Below are 26,188 nucleotides of genomic sequence, written 5' to 3'. Positions count from 1 at the left end.
ACACCCAATGCCAAGGAGTTGGAGCACAGGGAACAGACACTCTACTCCGGCTGTCGCCGTCATTGTCATTCACCCGTTCATGCTGTCACGGTGCTTGACCTGGGGACACAGGAGTGAGCAGCACACGCCTGGACGCTGCCCCTGTCCCAGGAGCCCCAGCTAGGCGGAGAGACTGGAGGCTATAACCCAGTTCTGAATCTCCTCGAAGGTGAGGCTGTTAGGTCTTTACTGTGGACAGTGGGGCCTCTCCAGGTCTTTGCTGGGAGCAGGTCCTCCCCAGGCAACAGAGCTCACCCCACCATGCCTCTTCCCAGCCCCCCGACTCTGCCCCTGCAGCTTCCTGTCCTCCAGCCCAGCCTTCCTTGCCCAGGAAATTCAGGTGGGATCCTGTGGGATTGGAGGCTATTTAGGACTTACCTTCCTCTTCCCTGCCATGCTTGCCTGGCTGAGCCCTGTCTTACTGTTGAATGTCACCCTTAATGACAAGTAGCAGATGGGGGAGGCAGCCTGTGGATTCCATGCCACCATCCCCACCACGAAGTTCAAATGTGAGCAGCTGGCCCCACCCCCTTGTTTTGCACGTGAGGAGCCTCCCCGAAGTCCTTAACCCCAAGAAATAGAATCAATCCGTGCAAGGCCAGGGCCAGACCCCCGCTGCCCACTTACCAGGCCAGCCGTCCTTTCTGCCCCAGCTGTCTCCTCGGCCATCAGTCTAGAGCCAGGGACCCTGTTTCCAGCCGCTCGTCCTCCCACATCCAGCACAGGTGGTCTCCGTACAGGTGTGCTTTTGGTGAACCAACGTGGCATTTTGGAGCCAGCAGGCATGGGGACCTTGCACACTGGGGCTCAGGACTCACCCAAGCCTGACTCTTTTTAACAAATCGTAGTAATACCAATGACAAAAATTAACAGTTGCCCAGTGCCACTCCGGGTGGGGAGTTCCAGGACCTGCCTATGAACTCGGCAGGATGCCCTGACCAGACCCTCATCCACCTCACCGCACTTCCTGCTCGGTCCCTCGGTTTCCTGGTGGACTGTGGGCAGTTGACATCCTGGACGGTTTGTGCCGTGGAGGGCCTGTGGGGTGAGGCCGAACAGGATCTTGGGGCCTGCAGGGAGCTGGCCCACGCTGAGGCTCTCTGTCCCTCTGCAGGGTCCCTGGACACCCATCGAGCCCCAGCCCAGGCTCTGAATGAGACCCAGCGGACACTGGAGCGCCTGAGGCTCCGGCTGGGCCCGCCCGGGGCCCTGCATGGGAAACTGAGGCTGCTGGAGCAGGAGTCCGAGCAGCAGGAGCTGCAGATCCAGACCTTTGAGAGTGACCTTGCCGAGATCCGCGCCGACAAGCAGAACTTGGAGGCCATTCTGCAGAGTCTGCCCGAGAGCTGCGCCAGCTGGCAGTGAGGGCCACCGGACCCCCGCTGAGCCCCCATGGGTGCGCCCAGAGCCTGCGCTGCACCCCTCCTCTGAGCGGACACTCACACGCTCTTCCAAGGCCGTGCCTGTACCCCTCCGCCCAGCGGGATCGAGTGTGTGTTCGTGGTTCCCCCAGGCAGCCAGTGTGTACACTGCCGCCCGGGCACGCGCCAACACGCAAAGCACAGTGTCGCTGACACGTATATACATGCGCCTGTACTCATGCCGGCATGCGCGGTGCACGCATGTGCTCAGGTCCATCCGTGCACATACATGCGTCGGTCGATCCACAACTGCTCGTCAAGCACCGGATGTGTGCTGCGCACCCCCTGGGTGCCGGGGGGTTATGTTAAACACCCTGTGGCACAGCACGCTCCCCCTCTCCTGAAAGCAGGGTCCCGGGCAGGTCGGTACCTGGGAGGCCGCGGGCGCATCCCCAGGGATTCAGGGTGGTTTCAGCCAGCGCCACGACCCAGCTCTGCAGAGGGATCACTGGCTTCAAGGAAGACTCCGTTCTCAGGACCTTTTCAGCCTGCGGCCTGTCCGAAGAGGTGGAGTGGCCTGGGTCAGGGGCACTCAGGACCCTTTGTGACCCCATGACCCCAGATGGCCTTTGACTGATTGACACTTCCTGAATGAGCCCTGTGGCTCTGCGGCCCCGCCTGCTAGGGGGGAGGCCTCTGCTGGGTGTGGAAGCCTGGCCCGCCTTTCCGGTGTGTCCTGCTGGAGAATCCCCCTGTGGCCAGGCCCCCCCTGCCAGCCTCTGTCTAGGATTCCCTGGCATTTCCTCCTGGCACTCCTCCCCCTTCCTGGGCCCGCTTCCCACAGACGGCAGGGCCTTGGCACTGGGCAGATGGGTGCCTCAAGGGGCCCAGGCCCTCCCACAGCTCTTCCTGCCCCCGGAGGGGGGGACGAGCAGCAGCATGGACCAGTTCTGTTTCATGTGGAAATAAAGGGCCGCTTTACTAGCCGGGTGGTGTGCCTTCTGTCCTTGTGCTGGTTGGCAGCAGGGGCCCTGGCTGTAGGTACGCACATGGCGCACCCCGACTGCGTGACACACCCAGTGCCCAGGGAGTGGGTGGAAGAATGTGTGATGGTCCCTCGTAGCCCACACACAGTAGCAGGAAGGGGACAAAGCTGAGCCCGCTGGCCTGGCCGGGGTCTTCCTGCCGGAGGGATTTTGCTGGGCTCCTGTGACCACAGGCACTTGCTCCAGGGGGCTTATCAGGCAAAGTCTAGGGACTGGGCAGTTTGAAGGGTGGGGTACAGAGAGGCCCTCAGCTGACCTCTGGTTCAGTCTGAGGACACTGAGGCAGGAAATGGACTTAGAACCCAGTGGCTAGCAGGACAGGTTCAGGGAGGGACATTAGTGAGAATGAGGAAGAAAGTTTTGGGTCAGGCCCCAAAGGGTGGGGAGGCAGAGGGGGACATTTCGAGCAGGACGGTGGGGGCTTGGCCAGCACGGGTCACCCCGGGAATCCAGGTCGCACAGGCAGGATTACGGAGCATCCAGTCAGGGCTCTTGGACACAAGGCCTGAACCGCTCCCAAGCTGGTTTAAGCAGAAGAGGGCAGTTTGAGTTCAGAGGGCATGGGAGGGGCTGCCAAGCCTGAGGACGGCCTGGGGCCAGGAGCCGCCTCTCCAGTCCCTGCCCCGGGCTCCCACCCTGTTTGTTTCTGCCTTTTCTCTCCGCATTCCTGCCCTGCATGGAAGAGGATGCCCTCCCTGCTCCCACCTCCATGGCCATCAAGTCATGGAAACTGTCCTGATCCGACCTTCCCAGGAAAGGCCGACCCAGCTCAGGCCAGGTCCTCCCCGCTCCTGTTCAGAATGAGGGTCTCTGTGTCCCAGGCCATGTAATGAGAGCTGGGCTGTGCTCCCCCAAACCTGCTGGGTGGGGGCGAGTGTTCAGAGAAGAGGTGTGCCCCTCCACAGAGAACCAGAACCCCGAGGCACAGGTGGATTGGGGGGTGGGGAGAGGACATGGAGAGGGACTTGGTGGATTTCGGAGAGAAACCGAAACAGGAGGCTGCTGCTCTCCAGCGCGTTTGGTGACTGGTGCCCGGCGTTAGGTGGTGCCGAGGAGCTGGGGGTGCTTCAAAGGCCTCCGGGACAGGGTCTGATGCCCCCAGGACCCCCGTCCCCCACACCCGGCTCCTCTGCCGACACAGGCCCATGGCTGCTCTTGGCATGACGACTTTTTCTGCTCAAGCCCAGTCCCAGTGTCCCCGGCGGGTGGAGAACAGGCCTCCTCTCCATTCCACAGTGACGTACCTCAGGGCTGACAACTCGTGACTCATGCCTGTGTGCAGAGCCACTCCGGCCCCAGAGGTGGGGCTGCGCTGGGTGGAATGTGGCAGCTGTTGAACATCTGGCTAGCAATGTAGCCCAGCAGCTGAGCTGTGGGGGGCGGGGGGGGGGTGGCCCCCGCCTTGCAGAATGGCTGAGGAGGGGCCGACCAGCTTACTGGCCTGGGCAATAATAGGCCATCTGAGCCCGGGCTGGGTCGTGTGTTATGAGTGCCCTACTCTAAGTCAGCTCTCTGTGAGGGCTCTACGTCAGCTCTGGTCTCTGGCCTCCAGGTGGAACAGCTCCCATCAGCCAAGGATTATAACTCCTAAGCCCTGCTCCCCTCCAAGCTTTTACTACCCAATTAAATCCCCTGTAAATAATAAGTCACATCAGCTCCTGATTGATTAGAGGCGCTCGTTTCAATCATTCTACAGATCAGGAGACTGAGGCGCAGACAGGTCAAGTGCCTTGCTCAAGGTCACACAGCGTGGCCAAATCCAAGCCCCATGGATGAACAGGGAAGGAGAATTCCTGGATCCAACCCCCAGGAACACGCTCCAGGGGGAAGGAAGAGCATGCATCACTAGTGACCAAGTGCCATTTGCCCAGGGCAGCCCCTGTCTGTGCCTGTGACCCCAACGTAATTATTAGGGGTACCGCCTTTTAGTCTCAGCAAGGTCCTGATTTAGACAGGGCACTTCAGGACCACCCCGGTACACATCCTGTGTTCCAGCGTCCTGAGGGCCGCTCTCTGGAGTTAGAAGCTCCAGGCTTCCAGTCCCTGACTGCTCCTGTGTGAAGTGGGGGTGCTGAGTCCCATTTCAGGGTTTTGAGGATTCAGTGACTTAGAAAATGTGTCCTGGCACCGACCTGGAACAGCGCCGGGTGCGAAGTGAGTGCCCAGGAAACAGGTTTCATGAACAAAACACCGACTCTTTCTCATTGCAGGCGCCCCTGTGAAACTTTGTCATTATGCATTTTCTCAACAAAAACTAAACGGTTCTGTATTTTTCCTTCAAGAACTAAAAAAGAAGCCTGGGAACGCACCCCCCGCCCCCCCCCAAAAAAAAAAAAGTGCGCGCGGTGCAACGCGCAGTGGCGGTGCCCGGCCCGGGTGGACGGTGCGCTCACTCCGCGCTGCCACAGGCATTCGCTCTCTGCAATCGCGCCAAGAGTGCGTAGTAAGACCGTCCAGGTTTTATTTACGGGGACACCGCGGCCGGGAGCGGGAAAGGGACTGTCGCGGTCCCGGGAGGAGCGCATGGGGGTGCCCGCAGGCGGCCCCCACGCCGTGCATTCTCCGCGTCCTCCAGCAGAGGGGCTGGCGGCGGGCTCCGCGTCCCGCATAATAGCTGCTTTGATGCCGGCGGCCGGGCGCGGGGAGGGGCGGGGAGGCGGGCCGCAGGGGAGGGAGGGGTGTGTCCGGCCGCCGGCGCCTTCCCTCCGCGCCTCCGTCCCGCCGCCACACGCCGCCGGAGGAGCTCGGACCCGGTGCCTGTCGCTCGTCCACGTTCCTCGACCAGGCCGCGAAGCCCGGAGCCGGCGGGAGCCCCGCGCTCGTCGTCATGTCGGTCGCGCTCAGCAACAGGTTTCAAGGTAGGCGCCACTGTCCTCCCCGCGGCCGCGCGCCCCTGCCCCGCCCCCGGCCCGCAGACCGCCCCCCGCCCCCATCCCCAGCGCGTGGTGTCCCCTGCCCGCCACCTGTGCGCGCCGGGCGCACGGCTGCGCCGGCGGGAAGCGGGCGCGGGCGCGGGCCCAGGGGCGCGTGGCCGGGCAGACCCCCGCCTCCCGGGCCGCCTCTTTGTCTCCTCCAGGAGGGAAGGCGTTCGGCTTGCTCAAAGCCCGGCAGGAGAGGAGGCTGGCGGAGATCAACAGGGTAAGCGCACGCCGCCGCCTTCGCTTGTCCAGCTGCGCCGCTGGGGCAGCTCGCGAGGCGCCCCCAAAGCCCCCAACGCCCCGCGGGCTCCACCTCCCTCGCGAGGCTGTGCCTGCTGCCAAATCAACCCCCTTCCTCTTCATCCCCCGGGCTCCCCGCAATGTCCTCCCTCAGCCCCTGCCCTTGTGCCCAGGACCCCAGGTAGGTCTCCCTCCACCCGCTCCACGCAGCTCTGCTCCGGGCATCTCGGGTTGCAAGTTGTTACTCTCAGGCTGGCGGACTAGGGCCAGGCCAGGAGCTCCGATGCCAGCCGGCCCAGGGCTCCCCGGAAGCCCGCCTGGGACCAGCCACAGGGATTTGGTCCTGGAAGGGACCCCCGATGTCTCTGAGCAGTCCCGGTTTTACAGCTTGGGGACAGAAGGGAGGCCCAGGGAGGCGTGGTGGCTGCCCTGACATGGCCCAGAGAGAGCGGGTCAGGCCGCTGTGAACACCCTGGGCCCCAGACTCTCAGGCCAGGCCAGTGCGCTCTCCACCCTACAACATGGTGGTCTCCTGCCTGCCCCACCCTACCCTCGCCACTCGGGCCTCCAACTTTTGGGAAAGGCTCCCTTAGAGCCTTGATTCTTCTTTGCCGGTCCTGGTGGATTTCTATAAAAGAAAGCGTCCCAGCCGTCGCCAGGCCCATAATGGAAGCTCCATAAATGTTTGCGTAATGACCACGTAGATTCTAGAAGATAAGGAAAAGGGTCAGGGCCTGCCTGGTTTGGCCAGAGCTCAAAGACAGCATAGCCAGGGGCTTTGGAATCCTGCATGACGCGGGCTCAGGTCTGGTCTCCCTCGCCAAGGAGCTCTCATCACAGAGCCAGGGTCACCCTGAGGGCTCAGGGAAGGGAGGCACGCAGCGTCCAGCACCACGCACGAGCCAAGACCCTCGTGGATGGCCCTAGAATTATTTCCTGAGGAGGACACCTCCCAGGTTCCTTCCTAACTGGTTGTAGAGGCATGCCCACTCACACAAGCCTGGGTGTTCCCTCTGCTGGCTCCCTGAGGCCACTGGACAACCAGTGCCCAAGCCCAGCTCAGGGTCCCAGAGTGGGAAGCTGGCGGGGTCAGCAGGGTGCTGGTGGAGGCTGGGGGTGGGGCCAGGTGCTGGGTATTTCCGCCAGAGGGGCTGGCAGTCTTGATTCCCTGGCTGATTTTCTTGGATTGTCTAGAAGTAGGCAGCCTATCTGATTTCATTCCACTGGCTGTACGTAGTTCCTGGAGGTCCCTAGGGACCCCAGGGTCCCTCATTGCCATCCTCGCCCTGTCTCTTGGTGCCATCTTGAGCACAGCTGAAAGGGAGCCAGGGCGTCTGGCTGGGATCTCAGAGGTCCAGGCTGCTGGGCTCTCTCCCAGTCCACTGCGCAGCCCGCAGACCTCGCCTGTGCTTGCCCTCTGGACAGGAGCCTGGAACCCTGACCTCAAACAGCCCCCTGGGCCACTCGGCTGGGCGGGTTCCAAGCTGGCTGGACCTGCCCACAGCCGGCAGGACCGTGAGCCAGAGACAGCTGGGGATGGGGAGAGGCGACTGTAGCTGGACAAACCAGAGGAGCTGAGTGTGTGGGACTTTCCGTGCCAACCTTGCCCTTGGCGGGGCGCAGACCGGGGAGAGGCCACAGGGTTGTTTTGGGAGGCGGACTGAACTCTCAGGGCCTGAACTGGACAGCACTGGGACTGGAGAAGGTGAGCAGGCAAGGCCTGTGTCTAACCACCTTAGGACCCCAGTACCCAGAGAGGGCAAGCAGCTGGCCAGAGCCAGCAGCAGCCGGTGGCAGAGTCTAGTGTCCTTTACCTGCCTGGGTGCTGTTCTGAGACCCGGCGTATGAGCCAGGCTGCTGGGGCCCAGGCTCTCGGCTCCGCTGGAGGAAGGAGGCTCCCAGGTCAAACTGGAAACCTGAGCTACTTCCCACCGCAGCAGGTCAAGGCGGCCCCACGTGGTTTAGAGTCACTGGGCGGAGAAAGAGGGGATAGAGCCTTGCGGCTCCATGGCCTTGGGCCAGCCGCTTGAGATAACGGTAGAGAGGGTTGTTATGACTTTTCAGGGAGACAACCTATGCAAAGCACGTAGGGAACTGACTCCTGCCGTGATTGTTTTCAATGGTTGGTTTGGGGTTGAAAGGTACAGTTCGTGGAAACTCAAGGTCTGAGGTTTGCCATGGCCTCTGCGCGCTTCTCAGCCCGGGCCGGACCCCTTCATGTGGCAGAGCCTTAGTCTTCTCCTGCCTGAAGTAGGAGCAGCAGCCCCTGTTCTGCCCCAGGTCCCTACGACAGTCAGTGGCGATGAGCCGACAAGCTCTTTGCAGACTCCGAGGGGGTCGCTGTGTTCGAGGGTCGGAGTCTGTTTCACCCACGGCTACAATCACAACGGAGGTTCCCTGGAGTGGGCAGATTCTAGAGGGAACCATGTTGGCGGCCTAGACTGGCCTTCCTTTGGGGTGCAGCTTTACTGCCCCACTGGAGCAGGGCTTCTGGGGGGCTGGACTGAGCAGCTGCCCAGTGCCCCTGTGGAAGCCGGAAGCCATATAGGATGGGGTGTCCATGCTCACTGCATGTGTTTGGGCACCTCTGTGGCTGAGCCCAGCCTGGCTGGCAGCTTTGGGGGTTCTAAGGCCTATTCTCTAGTTCCCTTTGGGCTTTCCTCCCGCCCCGGGGAGGCAGGGGATAGGGCAGCTTCCAGAAGTCTGTGCAGGGTGGCTCCATCTTAGCTGTTATCATTTTTATAAGGGATTCAGGAGTGGCCCCAGGCGACTTGGGCGGGCCCGGAAGTCCGGGGCGGGGGGGTGGGGCTGTGCAGAAACGCACACTTCTGGTCTCACTCGAGCTTTTGCCGCCGTTTCCTGAGCACTCGGCATGTGCCGGGCAGCGTGCCAGGCGTGCGTTAGGCATTATCTCGCTGAGTGTCTATTCCCATTTTATGAAAAATGGGGCTCAGAGAGGTGGAGTCATTCGCCTGGGTTTAAACAGCCGCGCTCGACCCCAGCCTGTTCGCTCACTCTCTGAGCTTTATTTAGTCTCTGCTGTGGGTGCCCGCCCCCACCTCTGAGAGGGGGGGGTGAGTGTGTGTGTGTGTGTGTGTGTGTGCGCGCGGGCACGTGCATTCCCTGCACTACTGGAGCGGGCAAGACGGGCGCGCACCTCCTACTCCCCCCTCATAGCTGACATTCCCTGCTCCCTGGTGGCATGGCAGGTGACCCCAGGCCAGACAAACCCAGTCTTATTTGGCAACAGGACACAGTCTCTCCAGCTTCCCACGGGGACAGAGAGAAGTGGCGGGGCTGGGTGGGGGCCCCGCAGAGTGCCCTTACCCTTGGGACCGAGCAGGGGGAGCCGGAAAGATGGGGAGAGCTGTGGCTTGAGCCAGCTGGAGGCCAGGGTCACTAACGGAATGATGGGAGGCGTGCCTGGCCCTTGACGTGCATCATCTCTCTGACTCCCGTCAAGGGAATGTGCGATTAGATGCTCAGCGAGAATGTGTAAACATCCCTGTGGGACAACGATTAGCAGGCCTCCCATTGCAGAGATGAGGAAGCAGAGGGTCAGCCAGGTGAAGTCACCTGCCCAAGGAAGTAGGAGAGCCAGGAGTCTGACTCCGGACACTGCCCATGGCCTGCCTGGCCATGTCCACCAGGCGGACATGGCCTAGCTGTGACACAGGCCTCTCTTGCTTACGCGGATAAGGATCTTTGGCTATTGTCCTGCCCTCCCAGCCTCCGGGGTCGAATGAAGGACACTCGGCATTCCCAGCAGCAGGAAGGTGCCTCGGTCATTTCAGAAGCCACGTGCCATTTATACCGGGAGGCGCTGGGCACAGCAGGCCGTGTATCTCTGCCCAGGGGGGACGTATGTCCCCGGCCCCTCTCCCCACAATGGGGGACCTCGGAGACCTGACCCACGCACTACGCAGGCGTGTCTCTTTTCCTGCGTACTGGCAGTGCTACCCTGTCCCTGCTCAGGTGAGTGAGCCCAGCTGGCATCGCCGGGCACCCGTCTCTCTTGCTCTTCCTTAATCTATTATAAAGGAGATGGTGATACGCAGTCACGTGAGCCTCTGAGGATCCAGTGTCCCCGCAGGTCCAGCCAGTCACGACCTCAGTGCGGCCGTGTCACAGGAAGCTGGAGATGGAATTTCTGCAGGGTCCCCTTCATTCGTGTAGTTGACGGAGTGTTTTTCTTCAGCTGCCCCGTCTGTTGGCGAGGACACAGCATCCGGATGAGGCCCCAGAGCTGCCACGCGGAATGTGAGCCCGCTGTCCTTGTGGGTGCCTGTTATAGGCTCCCGCTGCGTGCCAGGCACCTGGCTGGGCATTTGTGACCTGCCCTGGCCCTTTAAGAACCTGTGGACTGCGTCAGGGGCCTCACGGCTGGTATGGTGCCTCCCGTCCTTGGGGTTTGCGCCCAGGGTTTCAGCCACCGGCCCCTTGGATGGCCTCCAAGATGGTGATAGCTGCCCGCCCCAAAATTCTACTGCAGCTCATACATAAAGACAAGCCTGGAGCAAGCATCCGGGAGCAGGTGCTAGAGGTACCAGCCCAGGAAGAGAGTTAAGTCTGGGGTGGGGCGGGGGTGGAGGGAATCCGGCAGGTGACAGGGATCTCGAGGCCGGACGCAGCAAGGGCTGGTTGTGGAAATAGCCGCCCCCCATCCTGGGTACAAGCACTTGTTTGGGGCTCCCCCGGGGTGGGGAAATTCTGCCGTGCCTCAGAGATTAGACAGGACCCAGAGGAGCAGCAGTGCGCACAGGTGTGGCTGCGGGCGCTGTCCCCCGGGGCCGAGATGGGAGCACTCCGTCCCACGTGGATGGTGCCCAAGGACAGAGCAGAGCTTGCCCTTGAGAAGGGGTGGCCGGACGGCCAAGGCTCCCCAGGAGGACTTTGTGGCTCAGTGTGTGGCAGAGAGTTGCGGGTGGGTCTCTTTGCCTGTAGTCACGGTCGTCTCTTGGAGTGGCTTGAGTGTGGGTGACCCGAGGCGTAACGATAACGGCTAATGCTCACGGTAAGTTTCTGTGCAGTGAGCTCATTGAATGCTCACCCGATGAGGAGATTCTGTCGTTACGATCCCATTTCACGGATGAGGAAACTAAGGCCCAGGGTGGTAAAGCAGGTTGCCCGGGGCCCCAGAGCTGGTAAGGGCGGGCCGCCTGATGCAGCCTCTGTCCCCAGCCCTCGGCACAGCACACCCGGCACTCGGGGAGTTTACGTGAGGCTTCGGACCATTGTGGCTGGAGGCGAGCCCTTTCCCTCTGAGGCCTCAGTTTCCGCAGCTGTGGAACCAAGAGGACGAGCCGGGTGCTCTGAGGAGTCCCTTCCGCGCTCTGTGACGGGGTGGACGTTTTCGTTCTTCTGCCGCCCGTGGGTGCTCTGGCTTGAGTGACTGTTCAGCTCGCGGCTTTCGGTTTTCAAGCCCAGGCTCCTGCCCGCTTGCATGTCCTGGCTCTTCGCCTAGGGACTGACCGACGTCCACCAAGGCCTCTGGACTCGTCCCTCTGCGTGTCAGTGGTCACTCTCAGAGCCTCTCATTCCTGGAGGCCCAGATAGCAATTTCTGCAGCTGTAAAACTTCGTTGTTTGAGACAGTGGGCTGGAGGGGGGAGGGGTGGGGAGCGGGGAGCATAAACTGTCCAGACACAGCCTGTCCCCACCCAGAGGGCTATAGCATGGTTCCCTGGCTTCTGGAATAATCTCCTTCTGCAGCCAGGACATCTTCACACACTGCCCCCCCCCCCCTTCAGGGCAGAGAGGCAGCCGGGACGGCGAAGGGAAATAGACCTTGAACTGTTAGAACTTTGTGATCTTGGGCAAGTTGATCAACCTCTCTGGGTCTCGGTTGCCCCATCTGTCAACTGGGGATACCCAGGGACAGGAACGAGAAGTTGTAAGTTGGGGCAGGGGGTTTGCTTCCGGTCTCATCGTTGGCGATGGTCTGGATGATGAGCTGTGATCGTTGGCGACGGTCTGGATGATGAGCTGTGGGGGTCCTAAGTGTTAGAAGGTTATAACGACAGACAGCTACCATTGTTAGCGTTTGCACGGTGTCAGGCGCTGTGTCAAGCACTTTGCACATTCTCACTTACATACTGTAATTATCAGGGCAAGCCTATGAGATGTTTGTATCTTTCCTACAGACAAGGAAACCGAGGAACAGACAAATGAAATAATTTTCACGCAGCCACTAAATGGTTCAAACCCAGGCATGCAAACACAAGAAGCCAACTTGTCCTCTTTTTGTTTCTGCTTTTGCTTTTCTTCCAAACACCTGGGCTGGCTTCTCCTGCACCTGCGGGCCCAGACTCGGGAGTTGTGGATTCCGGACAGAGAGGGTACTTGCCCACTGCGCATGGCCGACCCTGAGGCTGGGCAAGGATGCGGGGAGCAGACGCCTGGAGGGAGGAAGCTGTGGGTTGTGCATGAGCAGGAACCAAGAATCCCAAGCTCGTAGGTGGGGTGGGAGCTGGCAGCCCAGCTAATGACACTCCTCTGCCTGCCACCCGCTGGCCTTCCTCCCCCTGGCCCGGCCAAAGGCACGGTCCGCACAGCTGCCCTAAGCCCAGGGCCAGGCAAGGGCTGCCTGCCCACACACGGCCGGGTCAGCTGCTTCCCCCAGCCCTGGTCACTGTGGCTCAAGCATGTGTCATTTTTGGCTCTAAGGAGAAGTGCAATTCCAATCTCTGAGTCTTCCCCATCCCCACCCCCACCCCCAGTCTCTGTCACACACGTGCACCCACTTTTGCAAAGCGGCCTTACCATTTCAGGGGTGAGAGTGGAGAAAGGCGTTCTGGCTCAATGTCAGGCTCCTCCCTTCATGATGTAGATGTTTACTGAGCACCTACTAGATGCTGGGCACTGCCGGGTGCCAGGAACGCTTGGGGTACAAGACAGTAAACATGTGCTCCTAGAACTAGTGTCCAAGGGCCTGCCTCCTCCCAGCACCCTTCCAACACCCATTTCCTTGGGTCGCTTCTCTGCTCTGTGCAGGGAGGGAACCCAAGCAGCCTCCACCGTGGGGTTCAAGCCCAGTTCGGCCACTTGCTAGCCATGCTGCTCTGAGCACGTTATTTATCCTCTCTGAGTCTCAATTCAGTCACTCAGCCTGCAAGTATTTGTTGAGCACCTACGGTGCGGAACCTGTGTTCTCGCAGGGAGAGGCAGGTGATGGGCAATGCTCTTAATAAGTAACTACACTGTAAGTTGTGTTAGGTGATTCGGCCGTGGAAGGTAGAGTGGCTTGGGAGCAGAGGCAGGACTGCGGTGGGCAGGATGGGTGAGGCCAGCCTTACTGAGAAGGTGACAGTGGAGCAGAGGCTTAGAGGAGGGGAGGGAGAGAGCCAAGCAGATATGTGGGGATGAACGCCCCAGGCAGGGGGCCCAGCGAGAGCAAAGTCCCCGGTGGCAGCAGGCCTGGTGTGGGGGAGGCATGGGAAGGAGGCTGGGGTGGCCGCGGTGCCCAATCTAGTGTGGGAGGTCTGGGGGTTCACAAATCAAGCAGCCTGCTCGATGGTGCTGAGTGCTCAGGAGGAAACCGGCTGCGTGACTGAGAAGGCCCTGCGGGCGGGTCCTGAGTGGGCGCCGTCACGTGCCACTCCGCGGTTCACACTGCTCGTCTGCTCTGATCGCTGCCTGGCTGTTCTGCGTTCGTCTGTGTGGGATTCATCTCCAAGACCAAGGCCCGTGTGCCGCCCCGTGAACCCAGTCTGCCCGGATCCCTAGACGTTTCGGGCACATGTTACACACAGAACCCAGGCTGGTGCAGGATTTCTGGTCGACCAGGATGTGGGAGCCCGGAGGACCCCCAGGTCTTGGATGTTGGGCCTTGGCTGAGCTGCCCCACGAAGGCGCCCTGATCCCTAAAGTAGCAGAGGAAGGATACATAGGGGCGGTGTCGTGAGTCGGCCGTAGGCTAGATGGGTTTCGTTTAAAACTCCTGAGATCATGAACTTCCTACTTTTATGAAGCGTCCTTTTCTGAACTCGTAGCAACAGTCAGTGCCGATTGTTTAAAGTCTTGACAAAATACAAACTTGGCAGCCTTCCATTATCAGCACCTCCCCCGTTTAAATCTTTGTGGAGACGTTTCTTTCTGCATTACCCCCGAAGTCTGGAAACCACTCACTTGTTTGTCCCTCCGCTGGACAGATACGGGCTCCGTGCCCCCGGGAGGTGCCTGGTTTGCTCGGGGTCACAGACAAGAGTTGATTGTCCTACTTTTGGTCAGAGACTGGGGTGGGGGCAGCCATGGAAAAGAACTGTGAGAGGGGGCCAAGAGGAAGGGGCAGAGCCAGCAGGGAGGTGGGCGGCCTCCCCGGCAGCGGAAGCTTCCAGCTCAGTCGAGGTGGAGCTGCCCATGGTGCACGGTGACAAGGCCCCGCGTGAGGCTGTGGCCACGCCCTCTGGACGCCGTGCGCCCTGGTGCTGCCCTCCACCAGGCTGCCCGGGGCATGGACCCCAGAGTCTGATAGACCCAGGGTCCACACCAACCCTGCACTTCCTCCGCCGCTTGGGACTTTAAAAGTATTATTTCACCTCTCTGATCCCCCTGTTCTCACCTGTAAAATCAGAATCATAGTGAGGATTTGACGGGATAGCACAGTCCCTGCCAAAACAAGGGGGCGATCAGAGCCCCCCCAGCCCAGCGAGGGCAGCCACGCTGGCTCGTGGGTTCCTCCTCCTCTGTCAAAGGGCGCCGAGTTAACCCGGAGGCATTGGAACCCTGGAAGGGATTATTTCCTGCCTCACGCTCAGTCACACCTGTCGCTTACTGAGCACTGGTGGAGAGCTTGGTGATAAGTGCTTGCAGCGGGGGGGGGGGGGGGAGCCCCGTTGAGGGGGAGGTGCCTGAGGAGGTGGCCGCCCGTGTGCTCTTGTCACGGCTAGCAAGGAGGGGACTAACATCCAAACCCAGAGTGCTTGACCGTTGTGTAGGTTCTCGTCATTCTCCTAGTCTACTTTCAGCCTCTTGGGGATTTACATTGCAGACCAGAAAGGTAGTGAGTTCCCCGTCCTGGGAGGTGTGTAAGTACAGAGGTGGTCATCGGTTAGTGGGAAATAGCAGGAATTTAGAAACGGATTGAGCAATGGACCTAGATAACATTTAACATCACTTCGAACGCAGACTTCTCGTAATTTTAGAAGGACCTTGATCTTGTTCGCCTTGGTCTCACCTGCTACTTGCTGCCCGAGCGCGGGGCAGTGTGCACCGCGGCCCCTCGGAAACCGTCGAATGCACAAGCGAATGCAGGAGCAATGCTGCGTCCAGTTGGAGAGTGAGGTCCAGAGAAGAGAGGGGATTTGGGGAGTCTGGCACCACGATGGGAACACACCCTCTGCTCCCCCGTCTGCCTGCAGGTTCTAGGGCTGCTCGAAGGTTAACAAGGGAGGTCAGGTTCCCGGCCCCGTGCCCGCGGAGCAGGTGCTTATGAATGGTAGCTTTTTGTTTCGCAGCGGATGAATGCACGCTCTCTGGCCATATCTAAGGATCGGGGTCAGGAGGCAGACTCCAAATGAGATGGAGCTCAGTGGAAGCTCACTCTGCTGTGGGAAGCTCCGTTTCCTCTTCTTTAAAATGGGAGTAATAATATAGCTACCTCTTGGGCTTGTTGGGGGATCCAAAGAGACCCTGTGGGTAAGTACTTCATTCTGGAGGCTCCCATTAGCATCCTTGACCCTCCCCCTTCATCTGGCTATGAAAGGACTCATTGGCGTCTCAGAGCATTGGAGGGGAAGGTGGTCCCTGTTTTACAGGTGAGGACACAGGGGAGAGGGCTAAGTGACTTCCTAAGCAATGTACAGTCATTTTCTGGCCAGAGAAGGGACTAGTAAAACGACAGCTGCTGTTTATCGAGCGCTCGCTGTGTGCCAAGAGTCACACGTACACTCTCCTTGGATGGTCACATAAACTCTGCGAAGGAGCTGTGAAAATTATGCTTGTTTGGAGATAAAGCAATAGAGGTATGGAGAGGAATTAATATGCCAGCGTCACACACCTAAGAAGGTAAAGCTGGAGCCGGGCAGCTTGTCTTTGAGGCTCTTGGCCTCATGGGCCCCAGAACTGGGGTGCCCTGGGGGAGGCCCAGGCAATTCAGAGGCTGACTGAGAGTGTCTCGTCTTCTAGAGTAGACCCTCCGGCCCTACCCTGAGCTGCCCAGCGTACTTCTTACCCACAGGGCGGCCTCTGCAGATCTGCCCTGAGGGTTGACAGGAGGCCAGGACAAACATGGGAGCCTCCTGCCCTGCCCCGCCAAGTCCAGCCAGCTGGCGGGGCAGGAGGCATGGCGCAGCGGGCCTGTGTGCTGGTGAGTCCTGCCTGCTGACCCTGTGTTCAGCACTGTCCTCTTGGCTCTGTAGGAGTTTCTCTGTGACCAGAAATACAGTGATGAAGAGAACCTGCCAGAGAAGCTTGCAGCCTTCAAAGGTAAGCTGGGGTTGCCCCCCGCCTCCACCCCACATCCCTCACAAGGGACTCGTTACCTGCACAGGGCCAGGCTGCACACCTGTTCCATCTAGAATGCCTCCCGTCCTGCTGGGCTGTGAGATAGGGTGCCTGGCAGGCCTCTCCAACCTTCCTCCTTGCCACCCCGGGCCCCCTCGCCCCTCGCCCGCTGCCCCTCTCTGCCCCCAGCCGCCCCACAGGGCTCAGGTTGGGTCCTGACACCGCTGGCCAGGCCCTGCTCGCTCCCGGGGCCCCAGCGCACAATTGGCTCTTTGTCTCAGCCCCGGCCTCTCCCCTCGGTGGTGGAGCGTCTCGGAGCCCCTGTGGAGAATGGACGCTTGTGTCGCCACAGTGGGACAGGGGGCAGAGTTTCTGCCCATTGAATCCGGCAGCACGAGATGAAAAGAAAACAGGGCCCAGGAGCCCGCGCGGAGGGGGCGGCACAAAGGTCCCTCTGTTCAGGCCTCGGCGCTTGGTTTCCAGCCAGTGGCTCGAAAGGAGAGGAACCGCGCTCGCTCAGCGGGCCAGACCCACCTTTCCTGCCGGGGCGATGCCTCCAGGCAGGAGCCCTGAGCGCCCTGGAGGACCGGGGCCATGATCCTCGAGGCCACCTCCCCCCCTCAAAGTCCTAGTGATGTGGGCATACTTCCTGCTCCGGGGCAGAGAACCTGCCAGGTGCTCCTCAGACCACTTACGACTTAGTCGTCCTTGGGGCAGGACGTGGATGGCTAAGCATTTGTCAAACATTGACCTCATGGGAAGCACTTTGAATGCTGACTTGTGAGCTTCCAGAATCATCCCGATCTGGCCAGGAAGGAGATGCTGTGATCTTTAATTTACAGGGGAAGAAATTTAGGCTCAGAGACGTGGGGTCATTTGCCTGGGGTCGCGCAGCCCACCTAGGGTAGAGGTGGGTCTTGAACACATATTGGTCTCACTCCAAAGCCTCTGCTCTTAACCATTATACAATGGTGATTTTTACATTGGAAAAAAGTAAACCAGAACAAAGACACCTCGATCCCTTCCCTGTCACCACCCTCCCCCCCCCACCCATGCCACCTGCCCATACGAGAGCCTCACAAAAGAGGAACAGTTCCTCCCTTCTCTCTGGATGCCAGTGGGGTCACTCTTTAGAAGTGACTCAGGGAGGAGGGGCAGAGATCTTGGGAAGAGTAGGTGCTTGTCGGGAGGGTGCCCTATTAGAAGACTATAGGGCGCTGAGACTACCTAGGAGGGGCATTCCAGGTAGAGGGGCGGCAGGAGCAGGTGGGGGACAGGCCAGCGGGAGTGGAGCAGGCGGGGGGAGGGAGAGGCAGCCTGGCAGGCTGGAGGGCAGACACTCCCGAAGGTCACAGGGGCCTCGAAGGCCACTAGGAGGACCTTGGCTTTCTCACGCTGGCTGCTCTGTGCAGAAGAGACCTCAAGGGCCCTGATCCTCTGTGGCAGGGGCCACCTGCCTAAGGCCACAGGACACACGTGCACGCACTGCCCACATTAGAAGATGCTAAGGTGCTCCTAGTCTTCCTTTCTTGCCTTTGGAGGTTCCTCGGACCCCTTGATTGGGGAGGTTAACTCAGTATGCAGGTGAGGTTTGTGGGGAGGGTCTGTGTACCCCTGGACAGTGTATGTGCCACTTTGTGGTCAAGGGCAGGCCCACGGGCATTCCTTCTGAAAGAGCATCGGTGCATGCTGCGCATGACCGAGAGATTCAGACCCACGCCTTAAATCGGTGGTTCCCACACCTGGCTGCCTGTCAGAAGTACCTGAGACACTCTGAAAACACACCAGTTCCTACTCCCATCCCCCCTTTCCCGAACCCACTGAACCCTATCTCCAGGGCCGGAATGTCTTGTAGTCGCTTTGTAGCTGACTTGAGGGCAGCCAGCCTCACTGGGGGACCCCGAGGGGAAATGGCTGCCCTCCTTGGCAGAGGGACGCAGTGGCCGCCCGGGCACCTCTCCCTGTGGGGTCTGTGGGAGGGATGCGGGCAGGACGAGCGAGCTCTTTAGAGATGACGGCCGAGACGACGGGTCTGGATTCAGGACCCCCACGTGGGGTGTGGAGTTAAGCGTGGGCTCCCCGAGGACCTGGCCGGGTCCCCTCGGGGGAGCCACTGGGACCTTGCAGGAGTGACCCTGCTTGCCAGCTGACGCCAGTTTTTGCTCTGTGATTTGCAGAGAAGTACATGGAATTTGACTTGAACAATGAAGGCGAGATCGGTGAGTGAGGCCCTGAGTGTGTCGGGGGAAGAGGGCGTTTGGTGGGGAGAGGGTGTGAAGGGCCTGAGGGCCCCACAGACCCCCCTTGTGGGGATGAAATGTCATGAGTGTGATGAGCACACGCTGAAGCCTCCTGGGTGGGCCAGGCCAGCCGAGCTTGCCTGGAACTCACCTGCCGTTACCCTGGAAACCACCGCCCCCAAACTGCCCCCCGCTGTTTCCCTCCGCACTTGCCTCCCTGCCCACACCTCAGCCTCCCACCCAGGAGACCTAGAATAGAGGGTGCCCCCCCTGCCCAGGGCCGGAGGCGCTCTGGCTGCTGATGCCCTTGCCGGGGGAGCTGGCGTTTCCTTGGTCCCCGAGCCTGTTCTTCTATCCGTACACTGTCCCGCAGCTGACAAGGTGCCACAGGTACCTAGCCCCCTCCTCCCACAGACCGTCATTGCGTCCTGCCCTCCACACACTGGGGATGACAGACCCCTGTCCCACAGCACTGCCGTTCCAGACCGTGTCTTGACCTTCACCCGCAACAGGATGATGTCACCGAGGCTGATTTAATTATCCCCACTTTACGGATGAGGAGGCCGAGGCTCAGGACGAGGACACGACTTGCTCGGGGCACGTGGCAGGCCCAGGGCCCAGATCCCGGCCGTCGGCTTCCAAGCGGGTCTCCGGGCTCTGTCCGCCTCACTCTGAATTTCAATGTTGCTTCTCCCTCCAGCGTTTCAACTTCCCCTCCATCTTTTCCTGTTCTTCTCCTCTTTGAATATTTTTTTATTCTTTTTTTTTTCTTCAGAAAAAAATTGGGGTGTTATCAGGTTAATACATTTTCATCATAAAAAGTTATGGAAAGCACAAAGACAAAAATACGTCACCCGCCACCCCACCTCCCCAAAATAACTGCCATAAGCATTTGAGTTTAGATCCTTCCGCTTTTTGTTTTAATCACAACTGCTATTTTACACCGTTTTAGAACCTCCTTTATGACAAAAAAAACAAACAGTATTGTGAGTCCTTTGAATATGATTCACTTTTGTTTTGAAATATGATTAATGGCTGAGTAATACTTCCTCATGGGGATAGACTATAATTTATTCGGCAAATACCTTAGTCATTGATAATAAGCTCATGAAGAACATCTTTGTACATGAAACTTTGTCCACATCGCTGATTATTTCTTTAGAATAATTCTCAGGAATTAGACATTCTGGGTCAAAAGCTTTTGAAGCATCTTGCCAGTGGCCTTCCAGAAAGGTCTTGCCAATTTAGAGTCTGGCCAGCAGCTCGTGGGAGACCGTTCCCTCCTTCCTGCGGAATGCTGCCCAGCTTTCTTTGAAATGCCCTGGACATCCTGGCACCTAGGGCTCTGGCACCGGTCCTGCCTGCCCTGCCTCTCGGGCGGGCTGGCGCACCCCTCCCCGGCCCCCCAAAATCAGCCTCTTGCCGCACCCCCTCTCCCAGCATCCTTTGCTGTCCCATTGTTCACGGAACAATCTCAAGGAAATTGCCTCAGATCATGGGGGCCCGGCGGCCAGAGGCAGCGACTCCTCGGGGTGTAGTGACTTCTCTGTGCCTCCCTTGTTTTTCTAGAATTTCATTCCTTTGTTGGTTTTCCTGCAGCGCGGGATGTTTTTGTCACCCTCTCCCTTCTGGCCACAGTGGAGCCCTAGGACTGCAGGGTGGGAGTGGCAGATGGGGAGAAGCTGCTACCCGCGCCCTGGAGAGTGACCTTCCGTGCGGGGGGATCAGGCCGACTCCCTGGCCCCGCCTCGCTGGGGAGCGGGCCCACAGCCCCCCACAACCGCAGGAGGCCGTGATGACCGTAAGAGCGGCGGCTCCGGCGGCTCCGTTAGGCTCCGTTACGTACGCCTGCTCTGTGCCGGCTGCTTCTCGTGCGTCGTCTTGCTGTCAAGCCGTTTTTGCCACTGCCGGGGGCAGGCATTCGGAGAGGCGGAGTCACTTGCCCCAAGTCTCATAGACAGAAACAGCAGAGCTGATTCCAACCCAAGTCCGTTTGACACGAGAAGCCCGTGTCCCTAACCGCTAGTCTCCACTGCCCCCAAAGAGAGCGGGGAGGGTGTGATGGGCTCCTTCTCCCTAGAGGAGAAAGGCCGTGGACTGCAGTCTCCAGGGCAGGGCTGTCCTGTCGGCCTTCAGGGAGCTTTGTCAGCTTCCCCACACGCCCCCACTGGGCCTGTCGCCACTTAATGGATCTGCTTTTCCTCCGGCAGACCTGATGTCTTTAAAGAGGATGATGGAGAAGCTTGGGGTCCCCAAGACCCACCTGGAGATGAAGAAGATGATCTCAGAGGTGACAGGTGGGGTCAGCGACACCATCTCCTACAGAGACTTTGTGAACATGATGCTGGGGAAACGGTCAGCTGTTCTCAAGCTGTGAGTACCTCCCCACCTCTCCCGGGGCCTCTGAAGGCGAAGTCATTATGTATGGAGAGGCCCCTGGCTCGGGCACCTCGGCCAGGCCCCAGCCAGGAGGTAACTCGTCGTGTGACCCGCTAGGCGGATTCTTCCCTGAACCTGATTTCCTTGTCTGTCAAATGGTCACATGAACATGTACCTGGCAGGTGAAATTAGCCTGCAGCAGAGAGTCTGGTGCAATCAGGGCTCAGTACGTGGCAGCTGTGATGGCGGTGATGCTGGCGATGGTGATAATGATGATCGACCTCCTGGGGAAACCTTTCGAATCTCAATTTCTTCATTCGTAAAGTGACTACACTTCATGAGGTTGTTATGAGTAGAATATAGAGTTAAACACTGGATCTAAAGGAAGGTAGGGTTTGAGTTTTGTTATTTATCTGTAAGATAGAGATATAGTAAATATCTTTCGTGAAGCGTTGTCCTGAGGTTTAATGATATAACACACATGGAGACTCTAGCAAAGTACCTGGCTAACGGCACCTCGTACACGGTGGCCAAAAACCACACTCCGAATGTAGGTTCTTCCCCACTGAGCTGCTACAGTCTCATGGTATTTGAGCTGAAAAGGACCTCACTTGGCTTCTTTGAAATAAGATTAACTTTTTTTTTTTTTCAAATGTACAAATGTTAGATCTTCCTGTCTCATTCTACAGAGGGAAAGTCGAGGCCCCAGGAAGCTGAGTGACCAGCTCACAAGCCCAGAGTTTAGACTGGTCAGAGTTTTTAGTGTCGGTGGGGCTGGGGAGGAGGTGCGGTGGGAAGGCTGTCAAGGTCAAGGTCAGTGCACGCTGCAGAGACCAGGTGGTAGCAATCAGAATGAAGATACTATTAAAATGACACCGCAGAGTTAGTGGACACGTTCTATATGTCAGGCACTTGTCTGTGTATTGCTTCCTTAGATTTATCATTTGTTAATTTGGCATATATTTTTGGGCACCAGCTTTATGCTAGAAATTATTCTAGGTGCTAGGGACACAAGTTGCTGGCCTCATGGACCTGACTTTCTAATGGCAGGAGACAGACAAAAGAAAATGAATGAAAACACCAAATTGCAATCGTGTAGTACAAAGAAAAATAAAGTGGGCAGGTAGAACAGAGAGGGATAGGATGGTGGGCAGGGAGAAGGCGACATTTGCCCAGAGCCCTAAGGGAGATGGGAAGAGTCGAACTGTGTAAAGACCTGGGGAACAGCATTCCAGGCAGAGGACACAGCACGTGCAAAGGCCCCGAGGCAGAATCATGCGTGTATGCTCAAAGAAGAGCACAGAGCCAGTGAGTCTAGCCATCAGTAAGGACAGTGAGTGAAGAATGTGTCTGCAGAGATGGCCTGGGGCCAGGGGACCGTGTAGGTGCCGTGTAGGCCACAGTTGGACCTAACATTTTGTACGAATGTAGAGGAGTGCCATTGGAGCTAGAGACTGACTTTTAAAAGGCCCCCTCTGGCTGCAGCAGGGAGGCTTGTGCAGGTAAGAGATGGGGCCGCTCGGCCTGGAAAGACTGCAGTGGAGGTGGGCAGGAGCTTCTGGAACTGGGAGTGACTGTCGGAGGTAAAGCTGGAAGCATCATTTAACTGTCCAGACGCGAGGTGTACAGGAGAGCGAGGTGTCCCGTGAGTCTAAAGTCTGGGCTCGGAGTTACTGATTGACTGTGATGTTTGCCTGGGGGAAGAGCAGGTGGGGAAGGTGGGAATTAAGAATTCAGTTTCTGATGTTTTAAAGCAGAAGTGCCCTTCAGACATCCCAGGGGAGAGGCCGAGGAGGGAGCAGGATGTGTGGCTCTGGAGCTCAGAGATAAGCTGTTTGGGGAAGGTCACTCTTTGGCTGGGATTTAAAGTCAGGGGACCGGAAGAAAGAGCCTACTCAGCGAGTGACTACAGGTGGAGCAGGGTGCTGATGTTTGGGACAGCTCCAGGATGTAAGCACTTCCGGCACCCTCACCTCCAGGTGGAGACACTGGGCATCAGGGGGGTTAAGTGTCTCCATGGAGTTACCAGCTGGGTAACTCCAGTGGCTGCACCACGAACCCCTAGCCTCTACTCCCTGGACTTTACTCTCAGAGCACTGGGAGGTTTTGAGCATCCCAGGGGGTTTGGAGCAGAGCCATGGCCCAGCCTAGCTCTGCCTCCTCCAGGCAGCACGGCCTAGAAGTCAGATCTGCAGTCTCGTCCTGCTTAGACTGCTTGTGTGGCTCTGAGGAGCCATGTTGCCACCTTGCGCCTCAGTTTGCTCCTCTGTAAAATGAGATGTAGCTGCCGTCCCCGGCTTCTGAGAAGATCCCACTGGGGAATGGGCGAGGGGCATTCTGCTGAGGACCCCCCAGGCGTGAGGGCCGATGAGCTTTCCTGGATGAGGGAAGGAGTCCTAATCCTGTTTCTCTCTCTCTCTCTCTTTCTCCATCTCCAAACCAGAGTCATGATGTTTGAAGGAAAAGCCAACGAGAGCAGCCCCAGGCCAGTTGGGCCCCCTCCAGAGAGAGACATTGCCAGCCTGCCCTGAGGACACCACCGACTCCTGCCCCTGCTTTCCCCACCCCCCTCCCTCCCTCCTGAGCTCACCGCCCTTCTGGACTCATTGTGATTTGTCTTATTTGTTTTTTGGTTTTTTGGTCATTAGGTGTGTTGATTTGTTGTTCATCTGCAGAACCAGTGATATCTTTGTAAAGCACAAATTATATGCCTTAAAGGGGCTCTGGGCCACCCCCCCGCCCCACCTCTTCTCCCCTCCTTCTCTGCTTCCTGTGCAGAAGGGCTGACATCAAACCAAAAACCAGAGCGGGCAGGGCCAGGGCACAGAGGCTGGTGGCTGATAAGCCCCACGCTTGGAGCTGGCCATTGTCCATCCTTCCTAGAGGTCTCTCAGCTAAGCCCAGACTCACTGGCCTGGCCCTGGCGAGGACCACAGCCTCCTTCCAGAAGACTTCGAAGTAGGGACAAGGCTGTAGGGCCCTGCTCGGGTTCCCTCAGACTCTCTGGGGTTCCGGTGCTCTCAGCTTGTCTAGGAAGTGGCCACTCACTGCCCCAAACCCCAGCTAATCCCCCCTCAGGCCATACCTCTCTCCCTCAGGGAGGTGACAGAAGGAGCTCTGGAGAGGGACTTGGCAATTTGACACTCTCAAGAAGGTTGTGGAAGGAATCTTCTGCCCTTGCCCGCTGGCCACGCCTTCACGGGCAGCACAGAGGGAGCCCTCGCTGGGGCAGCAAAGGGCTTCGGGGGTAGAGGGGAGGCTAGAGGCTTTGGGGAGGATGGTCTGCTCAATTTAGTCCCAGCTTTTAGGGAGGATGCTGAGGGCAAGAGGATAGGAGAATGAGGAATAAAACGCTTATGGCAAAAAAGAGTCAGCACCACTGTTAAGCCAAGACCTAAGAAACAGGAGGTTGCCTTTCTGAACCCAGTTTGCTTGAAAACTGACTGTGCGTCCCCATTCACCTTCCCACCTTATTCACACCATTCATTCATTCATTCATTCATCATATATTTATTGACCACCTATTATAAGCTTTAAGCTCCTCCCCCACTTGGTCCTGACATGTGCCGAGTCCACTGTCTCTCTAACTCATCTCTCCATTTCCGGATCACCCAAACCCTGAGCTTGGGGATGCGATCGGGGTTACCTGTTTCTTTATTATGGACTCACAGGGGTTGAGAGCCCTGATCCACCCTGGAGGTTAGCTGAGCCAGTCCTCTCATTTCCCAAGTGAGAAAACTGGTGGTCCACAGGGATTAAGTGCCTTGGCCCAGGCCGGGGGTTAATCTGGAGATGGAATAGTCTGGACTGAAGCCCAGGTGTTCAGATGCCCTGCCCATGCTTCATCTCTGCTCCGGGCTCCCTCGGTGAGTGATGAAAACGAGGGACAGGGCAGGGAGAGGCGAGCTCCTAGGTCAGCACTCGGGGAAGGCCCTGGGCCAGGACTCGCTTTTCCCAGCGCCAACAAGACAGCATCCGGGTTTGGATGAGCACGAGGCCCGCCTCCGCACTTCTGCCTTCCTTAGAGTTTCTCAGCTAAGCCACTTCTCAGAACTCATGCAGGAAGATGTCACACTCTACCCCATCTTGGCTGCGCAGGGACCTCAGCCTTGACCCCTCTTGTCTTCTGGAGACACTCTGCTCGCTCAGGACTGAGATGCTTTCATCAATTGAACATATTATGTGCCTGCTATGGGCCAAGAGCCAAGAACCCAGTAGTGAAATAGAGATGCATGAAATTCAGAGTCTAATGAGGAAGTCAGACTTAGACGGAGGAGTGACACGAATGTTAGGAAAGAAAGATATGGGGTGACTGCACTGCAATCCTGGGACACCAAGCCGGGCTAAAGGCAAGAGTCTTGGAGAAGCCTTTGCCAAATCTTAAGTGGCAACGTCTGGGTGCGGTTGGAGCCATTGTGGGCTCCCTGTGATTCCTCAGTGACCCATAATCTAGGGCCCAAGGAGCTACCCTTGTAGCAGCTTGAGGTTGTGGAGCCGGCAGGGGCTGGGGAAATGGCTAGGCTGGGTTAATCTGCCGGTCTCAGCCAGTTCAGGAGCAAGATTATTTGGCTGTGACTGGCTGATCTTCAGGTTAAGGAGCTGCTCAAATGCACACACCTAGTTGAAGTTTAAACCCCAGCAAAACAGTCTTCCCTGTAAATGTAAGATCTCACCTCATCCACTCCTTTGGTTTTTCCCCCCTGAGATCATTGTTTGAACAACTGCCTGTTTCCACCCCTTTCTACTATCTCTTCTCTCTGGGACAGGATGAGACCTTTGAACAAAGTAAAGCCTTCCTTGGCTATTCACCATGGTCAGTGCACCTGAGCCTCACTCAGAGAGGAAGGCAGAACCAACCAGGCTTATTTCAACAGGTTCCAGTTTACAATACCACAGGAAGCCGCCTTAAGGGAGAGCAAGTGAGTTTGTCTCCAGCTTCTGGAAATGGCAGGAAAGAGCTCTCATTGGATGGGAATGTCCTGGGAAACCCCACCACTTCCTTTACCATTTCTTGGAACTCAACTCTGGGAGAGAGAGGCTTAAGAGCGTTCCCTGGCAAGGGGGAGGGGGGAATATGCATCTATTTCAGGTTGTGGCTATTGGCTCTAGGACTCATTTCTCTGGCTAAGGGCTCCGCTTCTTAGAACTTTAGCTGTCCTTCTGAAAGACCAAATCTAACTAATGTAACCAGAAACTTGGGGACTGCCAAGTATGGCTTTGTCCCCGCGACTCAAAAGGAGTGTGTTGGGCAAGTTCAAGTGGATGCAGTGTGTGTGTGTGTGTGCGAGCGCGCGAGTGGTGCCAGACATCATCTCCGCATACTGGAAATAAAACTTATCAATGTCTTGATCGGTGTGTTTTGGGAATGGGTTCCTGAGCTCGGCGAATTCAGAATAGCTAGCTAACAGAATAACAGGCTGAATGAATGTGTCCTGTGTATCAGCCTCTGTTAAACAGAACTTCATTTACACCTCACAAAAACCCCATGGGACAGGTTCTGTTTGTCATCCTTGTTTCATAAAT

The 26,188-nt window shown here is 58.0% G+C and overlaps 2 protein-coding genes across 5 annotated transcripts in view; both read left to right on the top strand.

Moving 5' to 3' along the window:
• LAMC3 (laminin subunit gamma 3) overlaps positions 1-2,386 on the top strand; it is a 51,838-nt gene extending 49,452 nt beyond the window's left edge. The window contains exon 28 of the mRNA XM_016133846.2: positions 1,154-2,386. Coding sequence (XP_015989332.2) covers positions 1,154-1,404 — 251 coding nt within the window. The 3' untranslated portion in view covers positions 1,405-2,386. The remainder of the gene's footprint in view (positions 1-1,153) is intronic.
• Positions 2,387-5,150: 2,764 nt separating this feature from the next.
• Positions 5,151-26,014, top strand: AIF1L (allograft inflammatory factor 1 like). 4 transcript variants are annotated; one of them, XM_036218403.1, is made up of 7 exons: positions 5,151-5,304; positions 5,523-5,584; positions 9,334-9,579; positions 15,962-16,028; positions 18,224-18,265; positions 20,497-20,659; positions 23,109-26,014. In XM_036218403.1, the coding sequence occupies exons 1-7, from the start codon at positions 5,274-5,276 to the stop codon at positions 23,194-23,196; spliced, it is 699 nt and encodes a 232-aa protein (XP_036074296.1). In that variant the 5' UTR covers positions 5,151-5,273; the 3' UTR covers positions 23,197-26,014. The 4 variants fall into 4 exon arrangements, with proteins under 4 accessions (XP_036074296.1, XP_036074297.1, XP_015989340.1 ...); XM_036218404.1 differs by lacking the exon at positions 9,334-9,579; XM_016133854.2 differs by lacking the exons at positions 5,151-5,304; positions 5,523-5,584; positions 9,334-9,579 and adding an exon at positions 6,931-7,309.
• The last annotated feature ends 174 nt before the right edge of the window (positions 26,015-26,188 follow it).

The sequence above is a fragment of the Rousettus aegyptiacus genome, unplaced genomic scaffold, assembly GCF_014176215.1.
Source record: "Rousettus aegyptiacus isolate mRouAeg1 unplaced genomic scaffold, mRouAeg1.p scaffold_m13_p_3, whole genome shotgun sequence".
NCBI classification, from domain to species: domain Eukaryota; kingdom Metazoa; phylum Chordata; class Mammalia; order Chiroptera; family Pteropodidae; genus Rousettus; species Rousettus aegyptiacus.
This window is presented reverse-complemented; position numbering and strand designations above follow the sequence as displayed.